The 26,926-nt window shown below is 44.9% G+C and overlaps 1 protein-coding gene across 1 annotated transcript in view; it reads right to left on the bottom strand.

The window, feature by feature from the left end:
- Positions 1-18,063: 18,063 nt before the first annotated feature.
- Positions 18,064-26,926, bottom strand: part of LOC146866755 (olfactory receptor 6M1-like) — a 37,946-nt gene continuing 29,083 nt past the window's right edge. The window contains exon 3 of the mRNA XM_085617232.1: positions 18,064-18,489. Coding sequence (XP_085473358.1) covers positions 18,064-18,489 — 426 coding nt within the window. The remainder of the gene's footprint in view (positions 18,490-26,926) is intronic.

The raw sequence follows: 26,926 nt of genomic DNA, 5'->3' as shown, positions 1-26,926 counted from the left end.
GTTCCCAGCTTGCCCTGTGGGTACATGAAAGACACAATGATTGTTGCGAATGTCCATAGCCCCTCAGATCATTACAATGTCATTGTCTACTGAAGCTAAGGATGACTTGATGTCCAAGTTTGTCCTCTCCCAGCAAGGTGGGGGAGTGTTGTCAATGGCCACATCGCCCATGCCCTGTCCTCCACACACCTTCTCAGCCAGCAAAGACAGCACACCTGTGACCATGCTGTCTCAGATGTTGAGTGGAAAAGTACTGTCAAGATGTCTGACACTGTGGACTGGTGTGGGGAGCACAAGGCCTTGGTGGAAGTTGTGGGCAGCAGCAAACACCCGGTCCCAGTGTCAGACATCTTGCCTGTACATTTCCATTCACTTTCAGGGACAGCATAGTCACAGGTGTGCTGTTTGGGCTGGGTGGGAGGAGTGTGTGTGGGACAGGGCCTGATGTGAGTTTTAGTCAGTGCAAATACTTTTCCTCTCACATGGCCCAACAAGGCCACCTTGAACTGTGCTTACCTCACAGTGAGTGGAAAAGTACTGGCAAGATGGCTGACACTGGGGTCGGGTGTGGGTTGTGGTCAAAACAAACACCAGGCACCACTGTCAGACATGTTGAATGTAAAGTTGTTCTCACTGTCAGGGAAGCATGGTTCATGGTGGCCTATTTGGTCTGGGTGGGAGGAGGAGTGTTAGCCCTGACTACATCTACCAGCAGGCTGTGTCCCACACACACTCCTCCCAGCCAGCTCAAACAGCACACCTGTGACTATGCAGTCCCTGAGACTGCATAGTCACAGGTGTGTTGTTTTGGCTGGGTGGGAGGAGTATGTGGGGGACAGAACCTGAAGGGAGTTGTAGTTCGTGCAAATACTCCTCCTCCTACATGGCCTAACAAGGCCACCTTGAACTGTGCTTACCTCATAGTAAGTGCAAAAGTGCTGGCAAGATGGCTGACATTGGGGCCTGCTGTTTGATTTTCACACAGCTCCCATCAGGGCTTGATGCTCACCACACCAGTCACCAGTGTCAGCCATCTGACCGGTAGTTTTCCACCCACTGTGAGGAAAGCATACTTCCAGGTGGGGTTGTTTGGCTATGTGGGAGGAGGATTGTTATCTGTGACTACAACTCCCATGAGGCCTGTGTCCACACCCACCTTTCCAGCCATCCCAACCTTCCTTACTGTGACTCAGCTTCCCTGTGAGCGAGTGAAACTGTGCTGGCAAGTTGGCTGACGCTGGCTACTGTTGTTTGGAGCACAAAGCCTTGCTGTGAGTTTTTGGGAAGTTGGTACATGTCATGAAATAGTTAAGATTACTCTGACATTGCAGGTATTTTGTTTGTCAAACTGGCATACACATCACATGCTTATGTGTTCCATATTGTTATGGATTTGCTAACAGAAATTTGTATCACTGTATCCTTGACAGTGATGTGTGTGGATGTGTAATTGATAACTTTAGTGGACAGTTGAGTAGGTACTCACCAGGCTCTGGGGCTCCTGGTATTCCGTAGATGCCCTCTGGTGAAGGATGGCATGCACCTTCTCCTCCCAGGAAGTGAAGTGCATGGGTGGTGCAGGAGGGCCACTGCCAGTCTTCTGACTTAAGGCACGTTCTCTTGCAATCAGCTTCTTGACCCTTCTTCGCACATCATAGTACCTGCTCCTGATATCGTCCATTGTGCGCAGGCAAGGTGCTTGAGCGTTCACTTTGTCAACTATCCTCTCCCACATCCTATTTCTCTGTGACAGGGGGGTCTGTTGGACTTGGTTCCCAAATAACTGTGGCTCTACTCTGAGTATTTCATCTAGAAGTACTTCCAACTCCTTATCTGTGAAACATGCATGCTTTGTGGGCATGGTGAGGGTGAAGGTGAAGGTGTGGATGAGTGCGAATGGATATAGGAGTGTGTGCTTGAGGGTATCCTCTTTGCGTTGGATCAGTATGCGCTCCAACGGGAACTAAACGCTCCTATCTTCTTAACCTGAATCACTTATTAGTAGAAATTGGTGCATCCATTTATGTCATTGACAGAGATTGGAATCTTGCTTGAGATGCAGTCTGGATAAGAAGGGTCCATTGGATAGGTGTAATGTGGGAGATAGAGCCTTACTCAGAGATATAACTTTGGATCATGGGCTAGTGGACCACTGGCGCCTTTGTCATCCCGAAGACCAGTTGATGTGTGTGGGAGGGAGCAGTGGCTCAGTGGCTCTTTTGGTGTCTTCTGGTCAGTTCTGTTGTTGCAAATGATCATGGTCATCTGTTTTGCCCTTTATGTAGGTGGATTGGTGTGTGTGGCTAATGATTTTGAATTTATTTTATATTTGTGAAATAGCCAATGCTTGTTTTCCTAGGATTTGACATTTCCCAGTTGCATTTACGGTCACAAACCAACACGTTTCAAAGACCGTGTCGACGCATCGTAATCTGTTCGCAGGTTGAACCGTGTCTGACTCATGCCCGCAATGCTGTTTCAGAGTTCTTAAACAGTTCGGATGCATTTTCTGTCACAAGCCGACACGTTTCAAAGACCGCTTCGTACGCATCGTGATCTGTTCGCGGGTTGAACCGTGTCTGATTCATGCCCGCAATGCTAGGTTTCAGCGCTCCCATATGATTTGCTCAGATCAGGCTTGTTTCCGGACGAATTGGTGGGACGAATCGGACTCCGAATGTGTCGGCTGGAGTTTACATCCATTGCATCGTACTCCGCCGTTCGGACTGCTCTCAGTCAAGTTTTTTGGAAAGCATTCCGGAACAGAGTCAGTAGGAATACTTTCCGAATGAGATCGGAATCGGGCCCTATGTCGGGTTTCAAACCTACTTAGACAATATCTACTCTGAAATATGTTGTACGTTATACATTCAGTTTTTTATGGGTATACTTTCATTAAAACTTAAACAGCCGGATGTAAAAATTCTAAGGGTAATGATGAACTATGTTAATGTGCCAGGTGAGATAAATAAACCATCATGCACTTGTACCTATTCTGTGACAAAACATCAATTGTCTGCATGAAGTGCCTTGTCCCCTTACATGGTACTTATAATTTATCAAGTGAGGCACATGTAGGACAAAATAGCCTGTGATTTATTGTACTGTCTCTAATTATTTTTGGATTTGTTTGGAAAGTGACTGACAAACTTAAGAATAAGTGAATACCAGGTTGATTTTAGCTCATTCACTATCTTTTACAGCTTCATTTACATCACATGCGTCGTGTAAATTAAGTTAATAAGCTGGATAAATTTGATTTGTTGCCTATGACTGAGAAAGTAGGGTTCTGAAAGCTAATATTTAATTCTATTTCAAATCATTTATGCGATCTGGCCAACAGATTAATCATATTTATTTTATTGTTGCTTATCGCTTTTTCAGTATTTGATTGTATGGTCTAGTTACAATGAAATCTTTTATTAAAAATGTATTATAGCGATTTTAATGTTTGTATAATTTATCTTCCTAAAGCTTATATTGAGAACAATAAATATACTTACGCTACAAATAACATTTTTGAGACTTCATTTGTAATTTATTTTCACACCATTTTACTAGGCAATATTTCTTATCAATGGTACATATGTTATATGAAAGGTAAACTGCTAAATGTATTGATTGATATTGAATTACAGTTAATAACTAATAACTGGGAGAATGCGAAAGCTTTATTGAACATGGAATGGTGGAATGCTGTAAGCTATAAATTAAGAGTAGTTAGTAGCAATAATCATCGTTTGTTTAGAAAAGCACCAAGAAATGTTTTATCCACCTTGAAGTTTGTATACATTATTGGACCATTAAACACATTTAAATATAATAGTATTATGAGTTGACATGGAAATCCAATTCGACAATTTTCTGTAAATGTACATATAAGTTTGGTTTTATTTCTTTTGGTGCATGTTTTTGTCTTCTTTTGCTCCCATCCCTCTTTCTGGTCTTCCACTAAAATTTATAAAATGTGTAAAGGCTTTTGCTGGATTGGCTGCTACAGGTTTTCGAATTAGGCTTAAGCTAATTACAATTTTCTCATATAATTGGCTGATTAGTTTACTATATTTTAATCATTTCTGACTCTGGAATTTGACAGACCACTGTTACCCATGTTTTAACATCATTGTGACATATTGTATTGTGATGAATTGTTTATAAAGCTTTTTGAGCTGAGTTTGCGGCAGTTGTCTAGTTTACATAGAAGTGAAGTATGAAAAACATCTATTTATCCCTCGTGAAAAATACAAGCTAATGTCACCTATTCCCTTAAGAAAATGCACTTCCTTTCCTAAGTTGAACCCACAGAATAGATCTGTTTCAAAACAATAGTTTAAATACATGTTTCTTTAAATTGTGTACACATTGCTCAGGCTTGGATGGATATGTTCACACTGACTCACAATGAGAAGCCAGTGAAGAAACCATCAACTTTTATTTACATAAACCAGGGTTTAATTTGATATCAACTAATTACAACAACAACAACAATACTAATACTAATACTAATACTACTACTAATACTAATAATAATAATAATGATGATAATATTATTGGAAGTGGCTGTGTACCGAAGAACTGCCATGATAGACTATCCATGGGCAAGAATTGCTAATGTCTATTAGGTTTGTTTCTTGTTTTCTAATCACAGGGGAATTACATGTGTGGTCATTCTACTGATGTCTAATAGTTGCATATAGCCCTTGCGAGAGAAGCATTAAAGATGCCATCTGGCAAATGATGACCTATGTCTCAAAACCCAAGCAGGATAACAAATAAAGCAATATTCTAAAATTAAATGTGATACATTTCAGTAGGGAGCTACGAACATTACATTTAAATGCTTTAACTTAGATTTCATGTATGCCCCCATTTTATTCAAAATTTAATTTAAAACATATATCAAAAAACAATCCTCCGGGGCTTGCTCTGGCCGCGCGAAAACATGGATGCTTGACTCCGGAGCTCAGCACCGTGAGGAGCCCCGGGCGGCGGCAAGTGTTTTTGAATGCCTGGCATAGGCTGAAACCTGATTTTATGGGCAGCAGAGAGACCGGAGGTTAGGGGACGATGACGCCTTCTCCCATGCTGTATGACGGCCCCAATCGAAAGTTCCCGCCGAGGGCAGGGAGAGCTCGGATGACGGGCGGAAGGCCGCTTAATAAGGAGCGAGAGCAGAGCCTGTAACTGAGGTAACTCATGCGAGTCATTTGAAGTGAACCAGGACCCTTGTTCTGCTGTTGCTGACGGTCTCGAGGCAGACTTTTGCTTCTTATAACAGTGAGACGACACACGCTCCTGTCAGTTCTGAGAAGAATGCATGAGCTGCCTGCTACACTGTGTCCAATGACTTAAACTGCTCCAGAGCGAACCCTCTGCCTATCCTTCTGCTACTTTGTTAACACAACAGTGTGTGGAGATTTGAATTACGTCTTGGACCTGCACTACTGTACTGAATTATTGAACAATCACTAATAAATTACAGTTATTGGCCTATCACGCTGGTGAACAGGAGACGGCCCACCCAGTCTGGAAAGCTGTGCGTTGTTTGATTTTGATGCTTTTCCCCACTATACCTTCATTGCTAGAGGCGGACCTTCCTCATTATTAGCAGGAATGTTAGTGGTGACCTACAACAAGTCATTTATGCTTTTTATTTGTTCAACTAATATGTAACAATATAGAAGCAAACTCCGTGGTCACTTAACATCGCTAAGCGCAGGGATTGGAGGAGACCCGCCTGACCCATAGAGGGCAACCCTGTCCCATTGCAGATTTCTATTACATTTACACTACGCTGATTCTGGCTCATTGTAGCTGCTGAGATTGCTGATTGCTGATGATCCTTCCTGTGGGCAGACTATCGCCAACTAGATTCTTTAGCAGATGAGTTCTGCTGCGTCGTGGACTGAGACGGCCGAACCACTACATTAGCATCTTAAATACTATTAGTATCTTTAACAACTGCTGCCTAGCTAATGCTTCTGTAATTGGATTTACCTTATGTGAAAAGCATATGAGATGAGAAAGAGGGTCCCAATACGGTTCCCTAAAACATAAAACTAGCATCGAAGCGTGGACTTGAGCTTCCTTCCAAAAGCATAAAATAAAATTGCTATTTGTTGCTCTCCAACAGTTCTCTCTATCATATGATCTAATTCTTTAACCTGAGGGACGCTTGAGCTTTACCAAAAAACATGGTATATCAGGAACTTCCAGATGGCGATCTCTTCTTAAAATCTCGCACATTTGGGGTGAATTATCCAGTTACCTTTAAAGTAGTTGCTGGACCCCTTTACCTCGCTGAACCATTTTCTAGTACTGTTGCAAGTCAGGATTATAGAAACTAATATATTTGGTTCGCTCCATATACACTCACGCCCACTGATTGCTATATAGACAACACTTACAGGTCTATACCAGAGGATTGACACTGAGAAGTCGAAGATGCCTTTTGGGAAGGCGAATAGTTATCCCGCAGAACAACTCCTCTTATCAAAAGCTCTAAGCCAGAGTCATTCTATGTAAGGAGTGCTACTACCTCGACATCAAATCATTCTTATCCTATGATGTCATCATCATCGGACTCCACTATGTAACATATTCTCCAGGAAATCTCTGCTGTAGGCCGACGGCTGGATGGTATGGAAACGTCCATATCAGCTCTTACGACTGAAACCAAATCTATTTGCACAGATATTGCTGGATCCAGAGTCAGATGGATGATATAACTACACGAATGATAGCAGTAGAGAACCGACTTGATGCTATACCAGACCGAGATCAAGAGCTTCTTTTTCTCAGGAGCAAAGTAGTAGATCTGGAAGACCGAAATCATCGAGACAATGTCTGCTTTCTTGGCTTTTTTGAAAAAATTGAAGGGCCTGATGCCAAATCCTTTCTCAGAGAAACTCTTCCAAGACTCACAGGTCGCACTTTCGAACCACCATTAGAGATGCAGAGAGCCCATCGTATTAGACCACCCAACACGGGGAATAATAATCGTCTGCTTCCTGCGACATGAACAGGCCCGCTAATTAATTACAGTGGCTCGTACTCATGGACCATATATATTTGAAGGTCATGAGATCAGAATGGCTGCAGATTTTTCAAAAGAAACTAATGACCGTTGCAAAGCTTTCCTCTCTCTTAGACCCCGACTTCGTCAACTTGATATCAAATATGACCTTTTCGAGCCTGTGTGTTTACAGATCACCAAAGATGGGATATCCAAGGAGTTCTTTGACCCAGAAGACCTTTGTAATTTCCTGGAAATGTTTTCCCTCAAAACATGGAGTGTGTTGAATCTTTACCAGAGCTTGGATCCCAACTTCTATCATTGAAGTCTATGATGTCCTCTGATGAACCCCAATGTAATCCAAACCACTCCCAGAATAGACAACGAGACCTAGTTCGACCCATACGTTCCTTGGGAGATTGAGCAGAGGCCCTTCAGGCAACAGCTGCACTTACACAGGAAAGAGATCGAGACAAATCACGCTCTCCTCTAAAACCCCCTTCATTCGAGGAGGATGTGTCTTGAACTGTGGCTAATTGACTGACTTTTCTACACTATCGATAAGATGAGAGTTCATTCCATTGATGTCCGCTGAAGAAGACTATTAGATGAGTACTCGAACATTCGCTTATTGGTCATATATTTCACTTGATGTTTTTGCCCTTATTCCCCCCTCTACTCCTTCCATAATATACACCAATGATAATACTTAATTAGTTCCAACAGACCAACCCATGAGTCACTACGAGCCATCATATGAATGTGGGCTTTAACATTTCCATGGAGCCAATCAGTAACCTTATTTTTAAGTTGTTCTGTTATTTCTAGTATCAAAGGCTCCAGATATGGAATATTTGCCAAAACAATTATATGGGTGCATGAAGTTGGTGGGAGGTTAGTGGTGGGGACCCCTCACTCGTAGCTCTAAAACACCATTGCCTAAATTCAGTTCACCCCACTCAACTCTCCTCCCAACCCCTTTTGTTTGTGTTGATCTACAAGCACAAGGCCTTTTGTCACCTTTAGCCCCTGTATGAAATTCCTCAAGCATGTTAATTTTGGTAAAATGTGTTTTTGCAGGATGGGTTGGGGTTTCATATGGATGTAACTTTGAGCGTGGGCGAATGAGCGGCTGCGCCAGTTTTAGCTAGTTGGCTCGCTAAGGATCCTAAAGTGCTTATATAAATGGCTAAGAGTACTAGCCAACAAATTACTGAATTTTGTACAAGGCGCCTCTATAAGAGTGTTTTGGAAATCTACAGTAATATAGGCAGGGGATGGTGGAAAGTTCATGCTATTGCCCGACTCCTGAACCTCCCTCGTGTTTGCTGCTCGTTGCTTCTGCTTCCCCACTGGCGACAGACCTAGCGAGAGTCGTCTATCTGTAATATTAAGTGTGCTAGATAAAGAGGGCACAATCGGCTCAATATTAAATGCATCTTCAGTACTCTGAGCTAATGCCCTCATGGTAATTATTAGCTGCAGTCGCCGCAGAGGTGAGACGGGAGCTGAAAGATGTGTAGGCCTTAGTGAACATGTCAGTAAAGAAAGGCGGCTCTTCAGCAGGTCGAAGTCTCATGGCAGAGCATTTGGGAGGTGTGGAATGTGATGTGCCAGACTTTCATTTTCCCATTGTGCACCTTATTGAATAGAACAAAGTTGAAAGAAAGTCCATATGGGGGAAAGCCACTAGGAAAATGTCTGTTAATACCAACGGAGAACAGTTAAAACTTGGCATACAAACATAACCTCGCTACACCAACATCAATTTACATTGCTCAAATCCAACCAGTCCAAAAAACAAAGGGGGTGGCCCAGCCCAGCCTCTTCCTTGTAATGACGAACAAAGACAGGCCTGCCCTTGGCCCTGGCTTTGCCGGGGAGTAGCCAGTGTGCGTCCCTCACAGCTGAGGTCTTATACATGCTTTATGGAATTGATTGGGGTGGCCACCTCCTCCACCCCCTCCTTGGTTCCAGAATGGGCTCCTGGTCCTTGAAGTCCACATATCAATTTTATTTATTTATTGTTATTTATTTGAAGAGTTTTATAGAGCGCTGGCTAGACCTGGAGGTATCCGAGCTCTTTACATGAGAACAGTTGTACAGAAGTTACATCAGTTACAAAAGCATAAAATAAAAACAGAAATAAGTCACTTGGAGCATGGGGTAGGTAAGGGGGGGATTGAGACATGGGGGTAGGAGGAAAACAAACAAAGTCAGCCGTACTCTCAGGCCTCTTCGCTCCCTGAGAGTCTACTCCACGTCCGACATCTCTGACCTCTGCGACTCTTACCTTGACAAGCTCCCTCCTAATGACCCTTTCCTCCCTCATTCTAACATCCCTGTTATCATGGGGACTTGCAGAATCCACTCTTCCCCTAGCTCACCCAGACCTCCCCCTCAACTTACCACCATTCACCTACACCCTCAGCCCAAAAACATCCCCAAACCCCTATCTTGTATGCTCGTGAACTGCCGCTCAGCTGTTCGACATGCGACCAAAATATCTGAAACTATACTTAACGATGATATTGACATTGCCGTCCTCACTGAAACCTGGCTCAAAGATCATTCGACACCTATCCTTGACCTACTCATCCCCCCTGGCTACTCCACACTCAGAAAAGACAGATCGGAAAGAATAGGGGGAGGTTTAGCAATTATCTATAAAAACGAGCTACAACTCTACCCCTCAAAGAACACAAACTTTACTACCTTCGAATATCTTGGAGCTGAACTTAAGTTGAAAAACTCCCCTCCAATTCGACTACACACTATATACCATCCACCCGGTGAGCCTCTCCCCTTTGCCGAAGAACTATCTGACCTTATCACACAATCGTCACTCTCTAACACCAATAACCTTTTCCTAGGAGATCTCAACCTTCACTGGAATGAACCTAAGGATCCCGCAATCAGTCTCCTCACTAATCTTTTAGAGACTATCGACCTCAAACAACTTTGCCTCTCCCTCACCCACACCAAAGGAGCCATCCTTGACGCCATCATCTCTAACACTGATGTGGCGTCCGTATCCAACATCATCCCTATCGACTGGTCCGATCATCACCTTATTTTGTTCAGGATCTCCCCCACAACCCCGCCCTCTCCAGCGAAATGCACTAAGGCCACGACAGTGTCCAGAAATCTTAAGCAAATCCCACCTGGCACTCTGGAGTCCAAACTTCAAACCCAACTTCGTCTCATACCACACTCTCTCAATGCAAACGATCTTACTGAGCACTTTAACAAAACTGTCGTTGAGGTCTTAGATCAACTTGCCCCGCTCAAACTTAAAACACAAAGAAATGTCCCCTCCAAATCATGGTTTACCTCTGACCTTAACAAGGAAAGACGCTCACTTAGACTTGCCGAAAGGACATGGCGACAGCACCCTTCTCCCTCCCATCTGGCCCTCCTTAGAACCGCTAGATCCACCTACAAAAAACACATTTTCTTTGAAAAAGCATCTTTCTTTGGCGTACAACTCTCCCGCTCCAAAAACAGACCCAGAGAACTGTTCAAGATCGTGAGAAACCAATCCACTAAGGCACCCCTTAACCTGTCGGCCTCCACTAGCAAATGTAAAGAAATTGCTAACTTTTTCTCCGAAAAAATCGCCAAGATTGATCTTTCCTTCCATGTAACCCAGCTCCCTCCCTCACCCACATGTCCTTTGAATAATACTCTAACACCACACTCACCCCTGATCCCACCCCCTATCTCTATCGCTTTCACACACCCTCCCTCCTCCACCCCTCCTGTACCACACCACCCCACCCCACTCCTTAAAAATAAAGCCGCATGGAGAAATTTCCAACCTGTGACGGAAATGGAAGTCTTTAACATCCTATCCAAACTAAAACCATCCTCACACACTAAAGACCCACTCCCATCAGCCCTCACCCAAGAACTAAAGCACATCTTTGTCCCTTATTGGACCAACATCATTAACGCCTCCCTCTCTTCTGGATGTGTTCCAATCTCACTCCAACTGGGACAAATCACGCCCATCCCCAAAAACCCCAAAGCCGACCCTAATGACCCTAACAACCTCCGCCCTATCTCCAACCTCCCACTACTCTCCAAAACCCTTGAAAAATGCGCCCTAATTCAACTGGACAAGCATATTGACACTTTTAACCTGCTTGACCCCCTTCAATCTGGCTTCCGCAAAGGTTGCAGCACCGAAACCGACCTGCTTAACATTGTAGATGACATCCACCTCACACTGGATAAGGGTGAGTCTTGCATACTCATCCTCCTTGACCTCACTGCTGCATTCGACACAGTTAACCACTCAACCTTACTCAATGCACTCAAAGATCGTTTCGGACTTAATGGCACTGTCCTAAACTGGTTCACCTCATACTTACAACACAGAAAACAACAAATCAAAATTCAAAATTACCTCTCCTGCCCTGCATCGGTCTCCCTCGGTGTACCCCAAGGATCTATCCTCTCGCCGACCCTCTTCAACCTCTTTATGGAACCCCTCACCCTCATACTTAAACAAGCCAAAATTAACTACCACCTGTATGCTGACGACACCCAACTGTACTATAAAATCAAATCCCACTCTGATATCTTACACCTAAACTCAGCCCTATCCAAGATCCAATCCTGATTTTTCGCAAATCATCTCAAACTTAATCCAAACAAAACTGAAATCATTCTCTTCTCTCCCAAAAACAACCCTCTCCCCATCCAAACATGGATAACTGACCTTAATGCCCTTAACTGCTCTCTCCTCCTAGCCGAATCAATTAAATCTCTTGGCATCTCCATCAACAATAAACTTGCGCTCAATACCCATATAAAAAATGCGGCAAAAGGAGCACTCTTCTCACTCCGGCTTCTCAAAAAAATCAAACCGTTCATTCCTGCGGAAGATTTCAAATCGGTTATCCAATCTTTAGTCCTTTCCAAGATTGACTACGGAAACGCTCTACTCTCTGGAACACCCAAAGTTCACCTTGCCCCCCTCAAATCTGTCCTCCACTTAGCGGCCAGACTAACAACCGACTGTAAACGTTCTGAACACATCTCTCCTGCCCTCAAAGAACTCAAATGGCTTCCCATTGAGGGCCGATCCTCATATAAAATTGCCGGCATTACACACAAAGCCCTCTATCAAAAGACACCAAGTTACCTCTCCAATAAACTCACTAAAGCAGGATGCTCCCGGACGTTGAGAAGCTCAAACGCACATCTTCTCGTCCCCCCGCTACTAAAGAAAAAAGCCTCGCAGGCACGCTCCTTCTCTGGAAAAGCCCCCAGCCTCTGGAATGCCCTCCCCAAAGCTCTCCGTTGTACCCCCTCCTCTATCAGTTTAAAAAAAGACCTTAAAATACACTTGCTCAATCAATACTGGGGTACTTAATTCCTCTCCTACTATTCTTGTGCTACCCACCCCCTCTTCCCTTTGACACTACCGCTCTCCCCTTCGCCTCTCCCACTTCTACAGCCCCCACTCCTCTCCACCCTACCTCTCTCTTCCTATCCTAATTTCTCCCCTCCATCGCCTTCTCACATACCCTATTCCTCCAGGCGCTTTTTTATCCACTGAACCTACCCTTTTGCTCCCCTTACTATTATTATCGGCATGAGCTCAACTGAGTCTTCTATTCCTTCATGTATAATTGCCTCACTATTTTAACTATTTGCTCTGTTTTGTCCTAAATAATTTTTATGCAAATGTAAAGCGCTCTGATACCCCCGGGTGGAGCTAGCGCTATATAAAACTTCTAAAAAAATAAATTTAAAAAAAGGGCAGGAAGGGGGAGGCAGCCACAGGATCACGGAGGACGGGGGCATGGGAGGGATAGGAAACACAGCAGAGAGACGAGGAAAAACATGGTCCAATCAATGTGAGGGCATACCAGGACAATGATAAGATAAGTTCTCTACAAAGTATGTCTGAAACAAATGTACTTTTATTTTAAAGATTAAATCACACAATACTATATGTCAAAAAGATAAGCTCACTTTCTATGAACTCCAAAACTATTGCCACACACAAATGTGTATCTGTATTGTTGCAAAAAAGCAAGACTTAAATCAATCTTTATATTTCTGTCAGTCAATCAATCATTATGATTTATTCGATTATTTTAAAAAACAATTGTAAACGCTCATAAGCACAAAGGTAACATTGTTAAAAGATAGATCAATTATAAAAAGAAAGAATTTATTAGTAGTATTGATTCATAGTTTCAGTTTTACTAAAAAGTTCAGGGATTAATTTGATTATGTTTACGTAAAACAGATTGAAAAAAAGTTACCCCACAGAATAGCAAACAGTATTTATTGGCATTAAAACATCGCATTTAAATGGTGATTGATACCAAACAATTTAAAAGATACCTTTGTATTTTCTATTTGACATAGCCTTAAGGCTCTGGGTTAATTTGAAATGGCTTTGGTTTGTAGTTGTGCAGCCAGCTGCATAAGGTATAGTGCAGCAATGGTCCGAACAGGGACTCATGTTCTTAATGTTTTTACATTCCTTATTTCTCAATCAGTCTTCATTTGTAAACATAATAGTCCCCCGCCGGCAGGAAACAGTCAGGTATTGCAGGTGCATTGTAGTTCTCACCATGAGTGAGTATTTTTTTTCAGGTGAGGCTTACAGGGAGTCACCACAAAGATGGCTCACAACTGCACTTTTTTTCCTTCTTCCATCTTCTACCCCAGAACGTTTCACCATCACCATTCTAAATAAATCCATTGCTGACAGAACATACAAGTAGTGAGTTTTGCAGACTACATCACAGCATATAAAATGTTCCTTTTTTCCCATACCCGGAAACCAGACCTTGGATCTCAGCCTCACCTTAGTCTTTACAGTCCGTGTAACGTGGCCCATAGGGACATTGCCGTTTTTTCACTAAGTTAGCATGAACACTTCGCAGTCTCTCTGCTGCTTTTGCACACGACACTACATGTTTTTATTTTTGCAATATTTCAATCCCTTCACAAGGAAACTCATCGCTGATTTCACTTTCTGCATGTTCCTGGGATTTTGACTGAACATTATGTGCAAGGTAGAACAACAATGCCCCTTGTTATTTTGTTCTGGCCAGACCTTAGTCCTTAGACAAAACACACCAATGCAGCTGTTGTTTGGACGGTGTACTTGGGATTTTAGTGGGGTACACGAATAGATGAGACACACTTGGAGAGGGACCTTTCCAGGGAGAAGAGCGAGATGTAGATTTCACATCTATAGGCTAAAGGTATGGGGTCAGCTGACAAAGCCCAAAGATCTTCTATTATATAATAATACTTCTTCTTAGCGGGGGGGGGGGTGGTAGGCACTATAGTCTTTTCTCCATTGTCTTTTTATGACATCTCCCTTCATGATGTATGGACTAGCTGCTATGCAACCTATATTTGTATTATGCATTTTCCTGCTTGTTGTGGCATGTGCAAAATCAACAATTGATGGACAGAATGCAGAACAATGTCATACATTCACCCCAGTACAGAGATCTGGGCCTAAATCCATCGTTTATTTGCTCACCATGCCATTCCAGTTTGAACCCAGCCATATGCAAATCAGTCTTGACCCTGTGCCTCATGGGAACAGTCCAGCCCGAACTGCCAAGCCAGGTCCTCCCTGGACTGGAAACAAGCATCCTAGGACCGGTTTCGGGGTTTCACCCCTCTTCAGCCAGAATAGCTTGATTCCAGTGGCATGGAGAGCACGGGACTCACGTCTGAGCATGCCCGTCCCACTCAGGGGTGACAAATGCAAAAACAACAATTGATGGACAGAATGCAGAACAATGTCATACATTCACCCCAGTACAGAGATCTGGGCCTAAATCCATCGTTTTTTTGCTCACCATGCCACTCCAGTTTGAACCCAGCCATATGCAAATCAGTCTTGACCCTGTGCCTCATGGGAACAGTCCAGCCCGAACTGCCAAGCCAGGTCCTCCCTGGACGAGAAACAAGCATCCTAGGACCGGTTTCGGGGTTTCACCCCTCTTCAGCCAGGATAGCTTGATTCCAGTGGCATGGAGAGCACGGGACTCACGTCTGAGCGTACCCGTCCCACTCGGGGTGACAAATGCAAAAACAACAATTGATGGACAGAATGCAGAACAATGTCATACATTCACCCCAGTACAGAGATCTGGGCCTAAATCCATCGTTTTTTTGCTCACCATGCCATTCCAGTTTGAACCCAGCCTTATGCAAATCAGTCTTGACCCTGTGCCTCATGGGAACAGTCCAGCCCGAACTGCCAAGCCAGGTCCTCCCTGGACTGGAAACAAGCATCCTAGGACTGGTTTCGGGGTTTCACCCCTCTTCAGCCAGGATAGCTTGATTCCAGTGGCATGGAGAGCACGGGACTCACGTCTGAGCATACCCGTCCCACTCGGGGTGACAAATGCAAAAACAACAATTGATGGACAGAATGCAGAACAATGTCATACATTCACCCCAGGACAGAGATCTGGGCCTAAATGTTGTGGCATGTATACTGCATGTTAGGGCACGTTTCTTAAAATGAACATTTTAAACTCTTCCGTGTCTGTCAGATCTTATTGTGGGCAAGTACAACGGTGTGAGCAAAAGGGTGTGTCTTGTTACTGCTATTTCTGAGAGATCTGGGAGTGTTGCGTTCTGGGGTGTCTAATCATTTGTTTCTCTGGGAAGTGAGTAGAAGAGCAAGAGAGACACTATAGCTAGTTGGCCCTGGGTTCGTGGGTACTAAGGTGGTACGAAAACCCAGTCCCTATACACAAAGGTCCCATATTCCTGTGCATTGTTTTGTGTTAGTGCAGAATCCCTGCAACACCCCTTGGTGTCCTTGATGAGCGAAGGTGACCATCTGACTCTTGGGGATGACGATTCTCTGTCCTCGCAGCACCAGGCTGGTGCCACTCACACTTAGTTTATTTTGTACCCTCCAGAGCAGACGACATGTGTTCTGCTCCTCTGCCATCATTGACTTGGCTCAGTAAAGGAAATGACGGCATTGTCTCTGTGCCAGGATCTCCTTTACCTTCACAAGGTTGTCGTCCCTGTCCATGGCATCTTGTATATCTTCTCGGGTGACAGCAATAGGGTAGGCATTGTCTACAATAATTTTTATTAAGCATTCGGTGCACCCTTCTTCTTGGGCCTGTTTGCTTGATGTTCTTTGCGTTGGATGACGCAACAGAAAATTGGCGGAGTTCTTGGTGCCGGATTGATAGACAAGTTAGAAGGCATAGGCTTGCAACTGTATGGTCCACCTCTCTATCCACGGAGGGGAAAATCAGGATGATCTGGTGAACAGTGGTATGAGCTGTTTATGATCCTTCACTACCCGCAACTTGTGAGTACACACGCAGAGGTGGAAATGTTGGCATGCCCAACTGATGGCGAGGGACTCGCGTTCTATCTGGGCATTGTTGGTTTCCGTGGGTGATAATGCCGACTAGCATAGGCCACTGGCATACATTCACCTACTAGTTCAGTCCTGCGCTGAAGCTGAAAGTAGGACATGGTGACTTGATTCAACAGTGTCTACTTTAAGCAGCGAAATGAGTCTTCTTCCTCGGGTCCCCATTGCCACAGTATGTCCGCTTTCATGAGATGTCACAGTGGCTCCTCTAGAGTGGCCAGGTTCTGTATGAATCTCCTGCAGTATGTTGCTATACCCAGGACACTGCGTACCTCCATTGGACTTTGGGGTATTGGTGCACTGCGGATCGCCTCTGCTTTCCTCAGGTCAGCGTTAAGTCCATCGTGGGAGAAGGCGTATCAGAAGAAATATATTTAGTTCTGGTAAAAATATATACATAATTTTTCAGTGTAAGATAAGGCCACAGTCTGCCAAAGGCTGGAGAGTGGCTCGCAGTCGGACGTGGTGTTCTTCCAGGCTTGTTGGGTAGATCAGAATATTGTCACTCAAATTTAATTATGCCTATCAGCCCTGAGAGTGTTTCTTTGATGGCATTCTGAAACACCTCTGCTGTAGAGGAGACGGCGAAGCTCAGCCGTGTGTATTGCCAGTATTGACTATGTCCGTCAAGAATGAGGCAATGTATTGACTTTCCATTGTTTACTCCAACTGATAGTACCCTGAATTTAGGTCTAACTTTGAGAACTATTGGGCTCCATTCGAGTCTGCGATGATATCGTCCGTGGTAGGTGTAATGTGTTTTTCTTTTTTTCTAGATGGCTTGGTTCGGTAATCTCATATTGACGCATAGTCTTATAGCACCAGGCTGCTTAGGTTTAGGCACAATAACTAGTGGGGATTCCCATGGAGGGGGGCCAGAAACATTTTCAATGAACCCTGGTATTTTCAGTTCTTGTAATTCCTTCTCCACCAGCGGTCTGAGATGGAAAGGTACTCTTTGGTGTCGAAGAACCATGGGGTTTATGGACTTGTCGATGTGCAAGGTGACTTGGTGATATTTGAGTTTCCCGGTCAAAGGAACAACTGGGGAAATTCCTTCATAATATCCTCTGCATGAGAATCGTGGATCTAGTTTGCAAGAAAAAACACTGGTTCTAAGTCGTCTGTGGTATGGCAACCCAGTAGAGGACCCTTTTGGCCCTTGGTGACATGGAACGTGGTTTTGATGGTCCTACCTGAGCTGGTGACTTCAATGGTGCCCCGTAATGACAGTGGTTCAGTGCGCACATAAGGGTAGATTTTCACTCGGCTAGGAGTGAGTGTTGGATGAGGCACTAGCTTTTCATATTGTCCATTACATTTACTGACGCTCCTGTGTCTATCAAGGCTAGCACAGGAGTGCTCTTCATGCCTACTGTGCACATGGGTGGGGGACGTCTCTTGCAGCCAGAGCATCCGGTGAAGGAAATATAGAAGATGTCATAATTGTCCTCCTTGAAGTGAGGGCTGTTCTGCATCGGAGTGCTCCTCCAGTGTCAGATGTCACAAAGCCAGTGTGCTTCCCCTGGAGGCTCCTCCTCTTTGTCGGAACATTCCATCTTGTCATTAATTTGCATAATGGTTGATCCTTTGGCACACGGAGCAGGTTTGTCCCTTTGCTGGGCATGCCTCTGAGGGTTTGTGATCAAAACCACTGTAGCCACATTTCTTGTGTTGTTTTCTGGGGGCCCCAGGTGACTGTGTTGGCACAGGGCGTCTTTGCACCGCATCTATCCTCTCCTTTTAATGCTGGGTGTCCGCAAGGCTGAGGGAGTGGGGACAGTTTAGATAACTCCTCTGCCCGAGTATTTGACAGTTCTTGAGATCGTGCAAAGATCAGGATCTTATCCAAGGATTTCCCAGGCTGGCAGAGAATTTGTTGTCCAAGTGTGACAGACTTGCACCATTGTATGATTTGTGCACGTATCTCTTCTCGCTGGTCAACGGCTATGTACATGCATACAGGTTTCCGCAGTCTGGTGTAGAACATGTCTAATGACTTCGAGATTGCTTGCTTGGCATGGCACAGCTTGAAACGCTCATTGTTGGGATTATCTGTGGGTCGAAGTGCCTATTAAGGGAGGGTATTGCAGCGTCATAATCAGTGTCATCCCCATATTCAGCAGGGTGTCAAACAATTTGTAGAGCTCCTCACCCCCCAAGTGCATCAGCAACAAGCGTTTCACTGCACCATCAGTTTCTCTTGTGCCGGGCAAATAGTGTTTTAATCATCCAAGCCACAACTTCCACCAAGGCGCTACTGTGGTGGGGTAGGTCAGCTGGCTGAAAGGGTGCACAGGGTTGATGGAGGCATCCATAGAGACAATTGGGGGCGCCGGGCCTTGTGGTGGTGGGTCTCCCATTAACGCAGGGTAATATATACACTTCTTTCTTTCTTTCTTTCTTTCTTTCTTTCTTTCTTTCTTTCTTTCTTTCTTTCTTTCTTTCTTTCTTTCTTTCTTTCTTTCTTTCTTTCTTTCTTTCTTTCTTTCTTCACGGGGCAGTCTAGGCAGGCAAGTATACCTCTCTCTCTGGATGAAGTTGGCAGTCTATTGCTAGGAGGGCGAATGCTGTGAGCTCAGAATAGTTCAATTGTGTTTTGTCATGGTACCTTGAGCAGAGAGGCAATCATGTGCACAGTACACATGCTGCAGCGTCTCAAAACGTGCTGTCCCCTCGGCATAAAGCTACCCACGGTAGCTTGGTAGCCAGACTGTAGGTGCAGCTGTGACAAACCATGCACAACAACTGCCGGCAGAATTCACTGCGTGCACCGGGGCATGTGGAGTCAGCAGGGCATGCATAGCAGGAAATCACTGGCATAGGCCGCATTGGGTGAAGGACACACCCACCGGTGCAGTGCGAGCTCTGTGCGGTACGAACACAGAGCTGGCCGAGACCACATGAAGGGCTGCTGTGCACACAAGAACATCAGCCAGGTACACCAGGTGAATGGTGAAGGTAGGCAGGAGGAGTCTGGAGACTTATGGCCAACGAGAGATGGCAGCCACAGACAGCAGGTGTGTCTGGCCATGGTGCATCAGGTAGGGGGTGGTCCGCCAGTTGTGGGCAGTGGCACCAGTTCATGAACAGGTGTAAGGGGGAGAGCGATGGCAGCTTCAGGCTTGAGGTGAGGGGTCGCTCCCCCTCAACACCAGTGTGATGTGGCCTTTTGGATAAAGGAGGCCAGGCCTCACTTGGTTTCGGGAATGATTGACGACACACACCACAGTCTGTGTGTCGGCCAAGGCACGAGCGACCTTATGCCCATTTATTTATACCCACAGTCCGAGCCCGAGGGTTGAAGTGGATACATTTTAGCACAGAGGGTGGAGGGCTCTCTACACCCAGTAACAAAAGCAGCAAGCAAGCATTTGGAGCCTCCCGGGGCCAGGCAGGTGCTGGTTTGAGAAAATTGCAAGGGCTGCTTCGGGTTCCCAGTTTGGTCCTGAGCATTAAGTCAAATAAGCCAGGGTTTTCTCCAGTTTATCCTGAAAATAGTATCTGCAATACTCTGCTATAATCCAACTATATCTTTATTAATGATGTTCCACACAATTCTTATCCAAATCAATTTGATAAAAAAGCCTCAAAATATTTCAGGGTGGCCATTTTTCCCAGGATTTGCATCATTGAATTTGTAGATACAAAAAGCTGAAATTAGCCCCCATCCCAAAAATATTTGGGCTTCTTGGCAGACATAATTCATTCTACGGACAGTCTGCATCTGTAGTGAATTTAGTCAGACAACCAATAACCTGCCTTCACCCTCACACCACGCTACACAATGACACATAGCATGTTTTATAGTTGTTGCCTGTTATCTCTGTAAAATAGGAAGTTGCTGGGCTTTCCTTTCCTTTAATAACTATAAACAGGTGCAGATCAGAGCCTTGATGGTATCAGATTTATTCACGAATAGCCTACAACACCTGAATCTAAACTCCATCGCCTACGTTGCCCTTCTATCAGCAATCTGAAGTAACAGGAGGTGAAACCTCAAACATATGGGGGTATATCAGCAACAACCGGCGATAATTATCGCTAAGCGCACTTAGCGCTAGGATAAGTATCACCAGCTAGCGTGGATTTTTATCGCTGAGATAGTGTGCTATTAGCAACGCTTATCTCAAAAGTGATAAAAATCCTAGCTCTAACTGCCTAACGTGAGATTATCGCTGGAAACCCAGTGATAATCTCACAAAATGTGGCGTTAGCTTGTTGATTGGGCCCCACAAACTTAGCCATGATATCCACCTTCCATAGGATATCATGGCTCAGTCAGTCCTGAAGCAGGCGTAAGGAAGGTAGCGATAACAGGGGTTATCGCTACTTTTCCTGCCGCTATGCTTCATAGCGTGGGGCTTGATGATAGGAGAAATGTCGCTTAGCGACATTTCTCCTGTCATGTCAGGTCAGGAATGCCCACTTTGCATCTCATTAGAGATGCAAAGCTGGGCGTTAAGATTTCGTGCACTAATGCAAGGTTTCACGCGTTTAGCGTGACCTTGCTAATTAGGCGATAAAATTATCGCCGCTTTTCGGCCGAAAACGGCCGCAAAAGCGGCAATCATTTTCTATCGCCCTCCTTGTAAATATGCCCCTTAATTTGCAAACTGCTTTTCAAATTATTTAACAGATACACCTGAGACTTTAGTGCTGAGTGTGTTTCCATTGTAAACTAGATTTTTTGTACTTCCTAAATCCAAGTAGTACCACCCAAAAGAAAGACGTATACTCTCTATAACTTCAGGTGTAAATTCAGTGCATGAGGCCAGTTTATTTTCATTCTTTGTGAATCTCAGAGTGGAATTCCTTTTAAGACTGCCGACCCTGTAAAACGATTCTTTTAGGGAGTTTCGGTTGAATTATTTTCATAGTGATTTTAACACCGTCTCTGGCCCATCTCACTCTATGTCAATAGTTAATAAGCAGCTTGTCAATAATGTGGTTCATGCTAGTCAGGCTGAACTCCAGCGTGTGTTGTGGGGGTGGGCAAGAACTTGGGAGAGACAAAAAGTGTCCACGGCAATTACTCATTGGTTTTTCTAATCTCTGATTCAGTGTTTATCTTCTTGGTCACCTAAAAGCTATCGCCCACCTTCACACACTCCTGTGCTCCAATGCAGGATTTGGATGATCCTAAAGAAAGTATCTGCGATACCTATAATGATAAGTTTGCTCAAATGCATACCATGATTCACAATATTAATATTGAAGTAAAGCCTAAGAAGCATGTGTACTGTGGAATTCAGAGATTTCCAACATCTCTTTGGGCTAATATATTCAACAGGGGTACATTGTCTATTTATTTTTTGCATACTTCTTAAATCCTTTCTTGCAAACAAGCAGTAATTTGGTCCGAATATGTGACGTTACAACGCGATCATTTAGATCGCGGTACGTTACATCGCAGTTATTACAACGCAAGTCATTCCAACGACTTGCGCTAGAGGCGCTGGACTTAGGAACAGTATGATCTACTATTCCAACTCCAGTGTGTGTAACCGTAGGGAAGGTCTTAGAATAGTAAATCATACTATTCCTTAGTGTTGAGCGCCATCCAGCGCAAGTCGTTGTAGCGACTTGCGTTGTAATGACCGCAATGTAAATGTATCTCGGTGTAATGACCGCGTTGTAAAGGTCATTTCCCTTTGGTTCCCTCCACCTGAACTTCAAGCTTTATTAATAGCATTTTCGCAAACTGTTTTGCGCCCTTGTGTAGTAGGGCGTTTGTGTGATAGTTCTTCAGATTAGCTTTATTCACTGTTTTGTAAATGGGGTGGAAGACAGACCACACCACAATCCTGGGACAACTTGTTGATCAAGGCGAGTCAAGTAAGTTGGATCTGATTTGAAGATGTTTAATGGAATCTAATTTAGACCTGGGGCTCCTGATGTGTGAGCAGCTATGAAACTCTGAGCAACATTTTGCTCAGCTAGCTATATGCACTGCGAGTTTGAAGAGATTACCTCCCACAGTGTAGCTTTGTGATCATATTACAAAACGCACAAAGATATCTACTCCTCTCCCTGAATTGAGTTAGTCTCCTGTTTATCTGAATTGCTTTTTAGCTCAGTGTTTGAAGTCCAGACCTCTGTGCAAATCATGCGTCCAAGGCCATCCAGTTATGCTCTCCCATATTTTTAGATGGAATTATTGTTTCACATCCCATATCCTCTCTTTATAGAGCGTCTGCAATTACATTTAGTTCCTTGTTTTCAGGAAACTTTATGTTTTATGTGCCTTCTCCATTATCAACAAGATTAGTTTAGATATTACCCCTTTGGAGCTCCCTAATTGTCTTCTCAAAAATCATTTTGTCTCTTTTTGCAGTAGCTTGCATATAGGGACGGAAGACCGAGTGGCAGGGGCAGCTCCTCCATGAGAGCCCCGCAAAAAAATACCCAGAACAGCTGAAAATTAAAATGGTAATTGTTGGAAATGGGATTTCTGGTTGGCTAGGGCATGCGCCTAAGCCAGGCAGAAACCATCACTCTAGTCAGGGCAAGGAAGTGACACGCTGAAGATAACCCCTGCTCACCGCCTTGGTAGCTTGGCATGAGGAGTGAGGCTTATCCCAGAGGCAATGTCTAAAGCGTTTGCACAACTCACTCACACAGCAGCTACACACTGGGCACACCACAAAAGAAATTCCACACAAGGTTATATCAAAAATAGATGTTGTACTACTCAAAAAACACATTAGAACATATTCACATATGTACACTGTGCCATCTGGCACTTAGTATGACTTCAAAGGGAATATGTACACTACAGGGCCAATCGGCAACTGTCATCACATCACCTAAATCACTGTTAGGTAGTAAAAATAGAAACAACCAGGTACTGGAACCACTGTATGGAGTATAAACACATTCTGCATGATAAACATATCATGCCCTCCTTAGGGATAATACTGCACCATATGGTACTATTGCTACATCAGTGAGACTGCAAAACAAGTCTGCACAGTATGACAGCTGCTGTAACCACATCAGAGCCTAGTATATACATAAATGCTGCTTCCTGGCACTCTTGTGGGTAGCCTGGTATTACGTAACTGCACCGCATTTACACTAATGCGGGGATTGCGTTGGCGCTACGACAGCACCTACGTGAGGACCTCCAAGGGCCCCTTGGCCCGGCAGACAATCAGGCAGGCATGTAGAAGGGGTATCCTGCCCTGGGAGCAATAATGGGCCCCTAACCGGACACACAACTGGCAGCTGCTGCGACTCTCCCGGGGGAAGCTGCGGGTGTCCAAACATACGTAGGAGACCTCTTCCGGTCTCGGGTCCCGGATCGGTGTCATCCCGCACTGCTACCAACAGGTAGCATAATGCCCCCGAGGGCAGGAAGACCTTACTCGGTTCCCCCGTGGAGGCAACTCTCGCAGTGGCCAGACTCACCCTCACTCCAGCGAGTCAGGTTCCAAATGGCTGGTGTGTGGCCTCTCGATGGCCAGGGCTACGGCACAGCAGCCTCGTGTCTCTGCTTCCTGGCCGGCCCTGACTTCCGTCCACACTTGGGAATCACGGGGGGCTCTCCTCTCCTCACGGGAGCCCCGCCCAACCAAGCAACAGACGCCTGGCTTCCAATGCCTTCAGCCCTCATTTCCAGCAGCCCCGCCTGCAATCAGGCTTCCTGGGGTGTAGCTCCGCCCACAACCAGGTACAGACATTTGCCTGTCTTCCGGCTTCACGGAGCAAAGTCTCCGGCGGCTTGGGTTGCTGGACAATGCTCTTGCTTCCTGCGGCGCTCACTCAGCTGACGAGCGGCCACGTTTGGCTTCCGTTGTTGCAGGGATTCTGCTGATACACAGAACTATGCGAAGAACCCCAGGACCTCAGTGAATTGTGGTGTACCAGAAACTCACCTCAGAACCCAGAACCCAGTATCCGGCTAGCATAAGTGTCCCATTCGTTATCCGAGATTTAGCTCGGCGGTCCCAATGTGTAGACAACCCAGAACAAGCGACTCAGTACATACTCAGGAATGGTGGGAATCGGAAATACCTGTTCGTATATTATTCTCACATCAGTCCACAACAATAATCAACAGAGACACGTTGTAAATAAAAGGGGTTTATTTTTATAGACCACGTGTCCTAAGATGCAGTACTTTGGCTAATACAAGCAGACAAATGATTAATATCAAAACCAGCAACATAGTTACAATACCATAGAATATAAAAGGGGTGATCATATTATAATGACAGTGGATACTACCACCTTCCCTTTACTAAGAAGCTAATATTATTATTATGCTAATAGAAGGTCTCTTAGGCTTGAATAGGGGACCCCATACCTCAAAGATCAGCTTAGTGAAATCACATCACAGGAGCATCAGGAGACTTCTCGCAGGAAGGCTCGTCTTCGGTCTGAATAATAAACATGATGTCTGTGATACTAAAAGCACTAATTTTCAGGCATTTGCAGCTGCGCGTGTGTTATGGCTAAATAGTGGGCCGATCAACCTAGAGTGAAAAACATGCATTGTGTAATACCCCAGACTGTTTGTCACACCATGTACAGACCAAGGTCGCTGCGCAGAGCTTGGGATAGTAACAACAGATCGCGCTTGTGTGAAGCAAGTCTCGAGTCAACAGTCTGTTTTAAGAAATAACATGTAAACGCAGTGCCGAGTGCAAAAGCAAAAATATGGCTTTCTAACCTCTAACGTGGTTATGCTAACTTAACAATGCCTGTACGTATTCAGAGAGAACTCACTACACGCCCCCTTGATCGAAGCACTATTTAGTAGGCAAGAAAAGAGAGAACGCAGAGTTCAGTTTCGTCAGAGCAGAACAAGGCGTAACCAATTCAAAGGTTCAGAATGAGTTAAAGTCTGAAACGAAAAAAATTGAAAAGCAACAGGGGAAACTGTGGAGTCCGGAAAAAAAATATAATCAATTAAAAAAAAAACTCAAAACAACCATCAGGGAGAAAGCAAAAAGTGTATATGCCGCGGCAGGGTGCTGTCCAGGAGCGACAGGCGCCAAGGACGATAGTTCAGTCAATCCATGAATGTATAGGCAGCATATGTGGCAACCGCTTCCAACAAAAAATCATTTGCAGGGCCAGCGAAAGTCTCAGCCATCCAATCCATCAACGAGAAGGAACACACGTGTTCTTCAATCAGCGGAGCTTCCAGCACGATCAGAGGGCACCCGGAATGTTCCTCCAAATAGCTCATAGCCAAGAAGTTGTAGGCAGCTGTAGAGATGTCCCAATTACCCAGGATCCCATGTGCTGCTCCACAAGCCATTATCCGGACACCAGAACAGGTCAACTCGTGAGACACTAAGGGCCTCACTAGTCGATCGAAATCCGGCACCGGAGACACCAGGCTGGTCAAGCACAAATCCAAAGGCCATTCAAAGGGGCAATCCAGGCAGTGTAGCACAGGCTGTACGCAGGTGAAGTAGCAATACCGGAAGGACAATCCATACGCCAGGCTTAATGTCGCCAACGGCAGAGTTCCATAAAAGTCAAGCATCCTATCCCGAAGAAGCTGCAGGCGGGACAGGTGCACGAGTGGCACAGATGGAGCAGCCATTTCGTAGTATGAAAAGGAAAAGCAGCACACCTGCCACTAGCGCCAGAAGTAGCGGAACACCTCCAAAGATGCTCGAGAAAAGGGAATGAAAAAAGCCCGGAACCACACCAAAAATAGTTTGGAAAGAGGTCACGAGACCCGAGCCCACAAGTTTAAAAAAATGAGCCAGGCCGGTCGTGGACGAGGCATTGAAAATAGTTTGGATCAAAGAGCCGAAATGTAGGGGGAGGTCAGTATTCAGAAGCGCCTGTACCTCTGTGCGCGTATTAGCAACGTGAAGGTCGAATGTTTCACGAGAGGAAGTCAAAGACACCTCTTTTTGGGACAATAAGGCTCTTATTCTGCTCAACTTGTTGAACTCTGCTTTCAAGGTTGGAATCGAAGGCCAGATAGAAACATCCAGCCGCCCATGCGGGGGTGGAAAGAGAACATTATTGCAGCAGACAACTTTCTGCGAGACAGTTACTATGTATGGGATTCCCACTAACATCCCACAGCAAGCTTCATTATTCAAAATTAAATAACTACCGTTAGCAAGCAGCGTGAAAGAAGGGGTAATCACAGGCACTGGGATACCTCGCAGAACGCAGGCCAAATTCGGGGCTTGTACATTGCACGCGCCGTGTAATTGAATGTGCCTACAAACCAAGGAATGGTCTGGTGACGTGGTGCATTCCTCGCCTTTCAAATAAACCTCAGTTCCGTCCCTAGTACATCTATACGTAAAGGGGAGGGACCAAACCTCGTGTATGAAAGCGGTGCCTAGCGGTTCATATCTACCTAAAGCATAATGTTTCATACAAGACGTAAACTTAAAAAGCACAAAAGGGAGAGTTATCAATCCGTGTGCTAGCCACGTAGCCGAATTGATCTCCGCTACTGAGAAGGGCAATGGCTCTAATTTTTCAATATGTAACAATGAATATGTAGCATCCTTCATGGACAT

Source organism: Triturus cristatus, chromosome 1_2, assembly GCF_964204655.1.
Source record: "Triturus cristatus chromosome 1_2, aTriCri1.1, whole genome shotgun sequence".
In the NCBI taxonomy this organism is placed as follows: domain Eukaryota; kingdom Metazoa; phylum Chordata; class Amphibia; order Caudata; family Salamandridae; genus Triturus; species Triturus cristatus.
The sequence above is the reverse complement of the archived record's forward strand: the minus strand, read 5'-3'. Positions and strand labels throughout refer to the sequence as shown.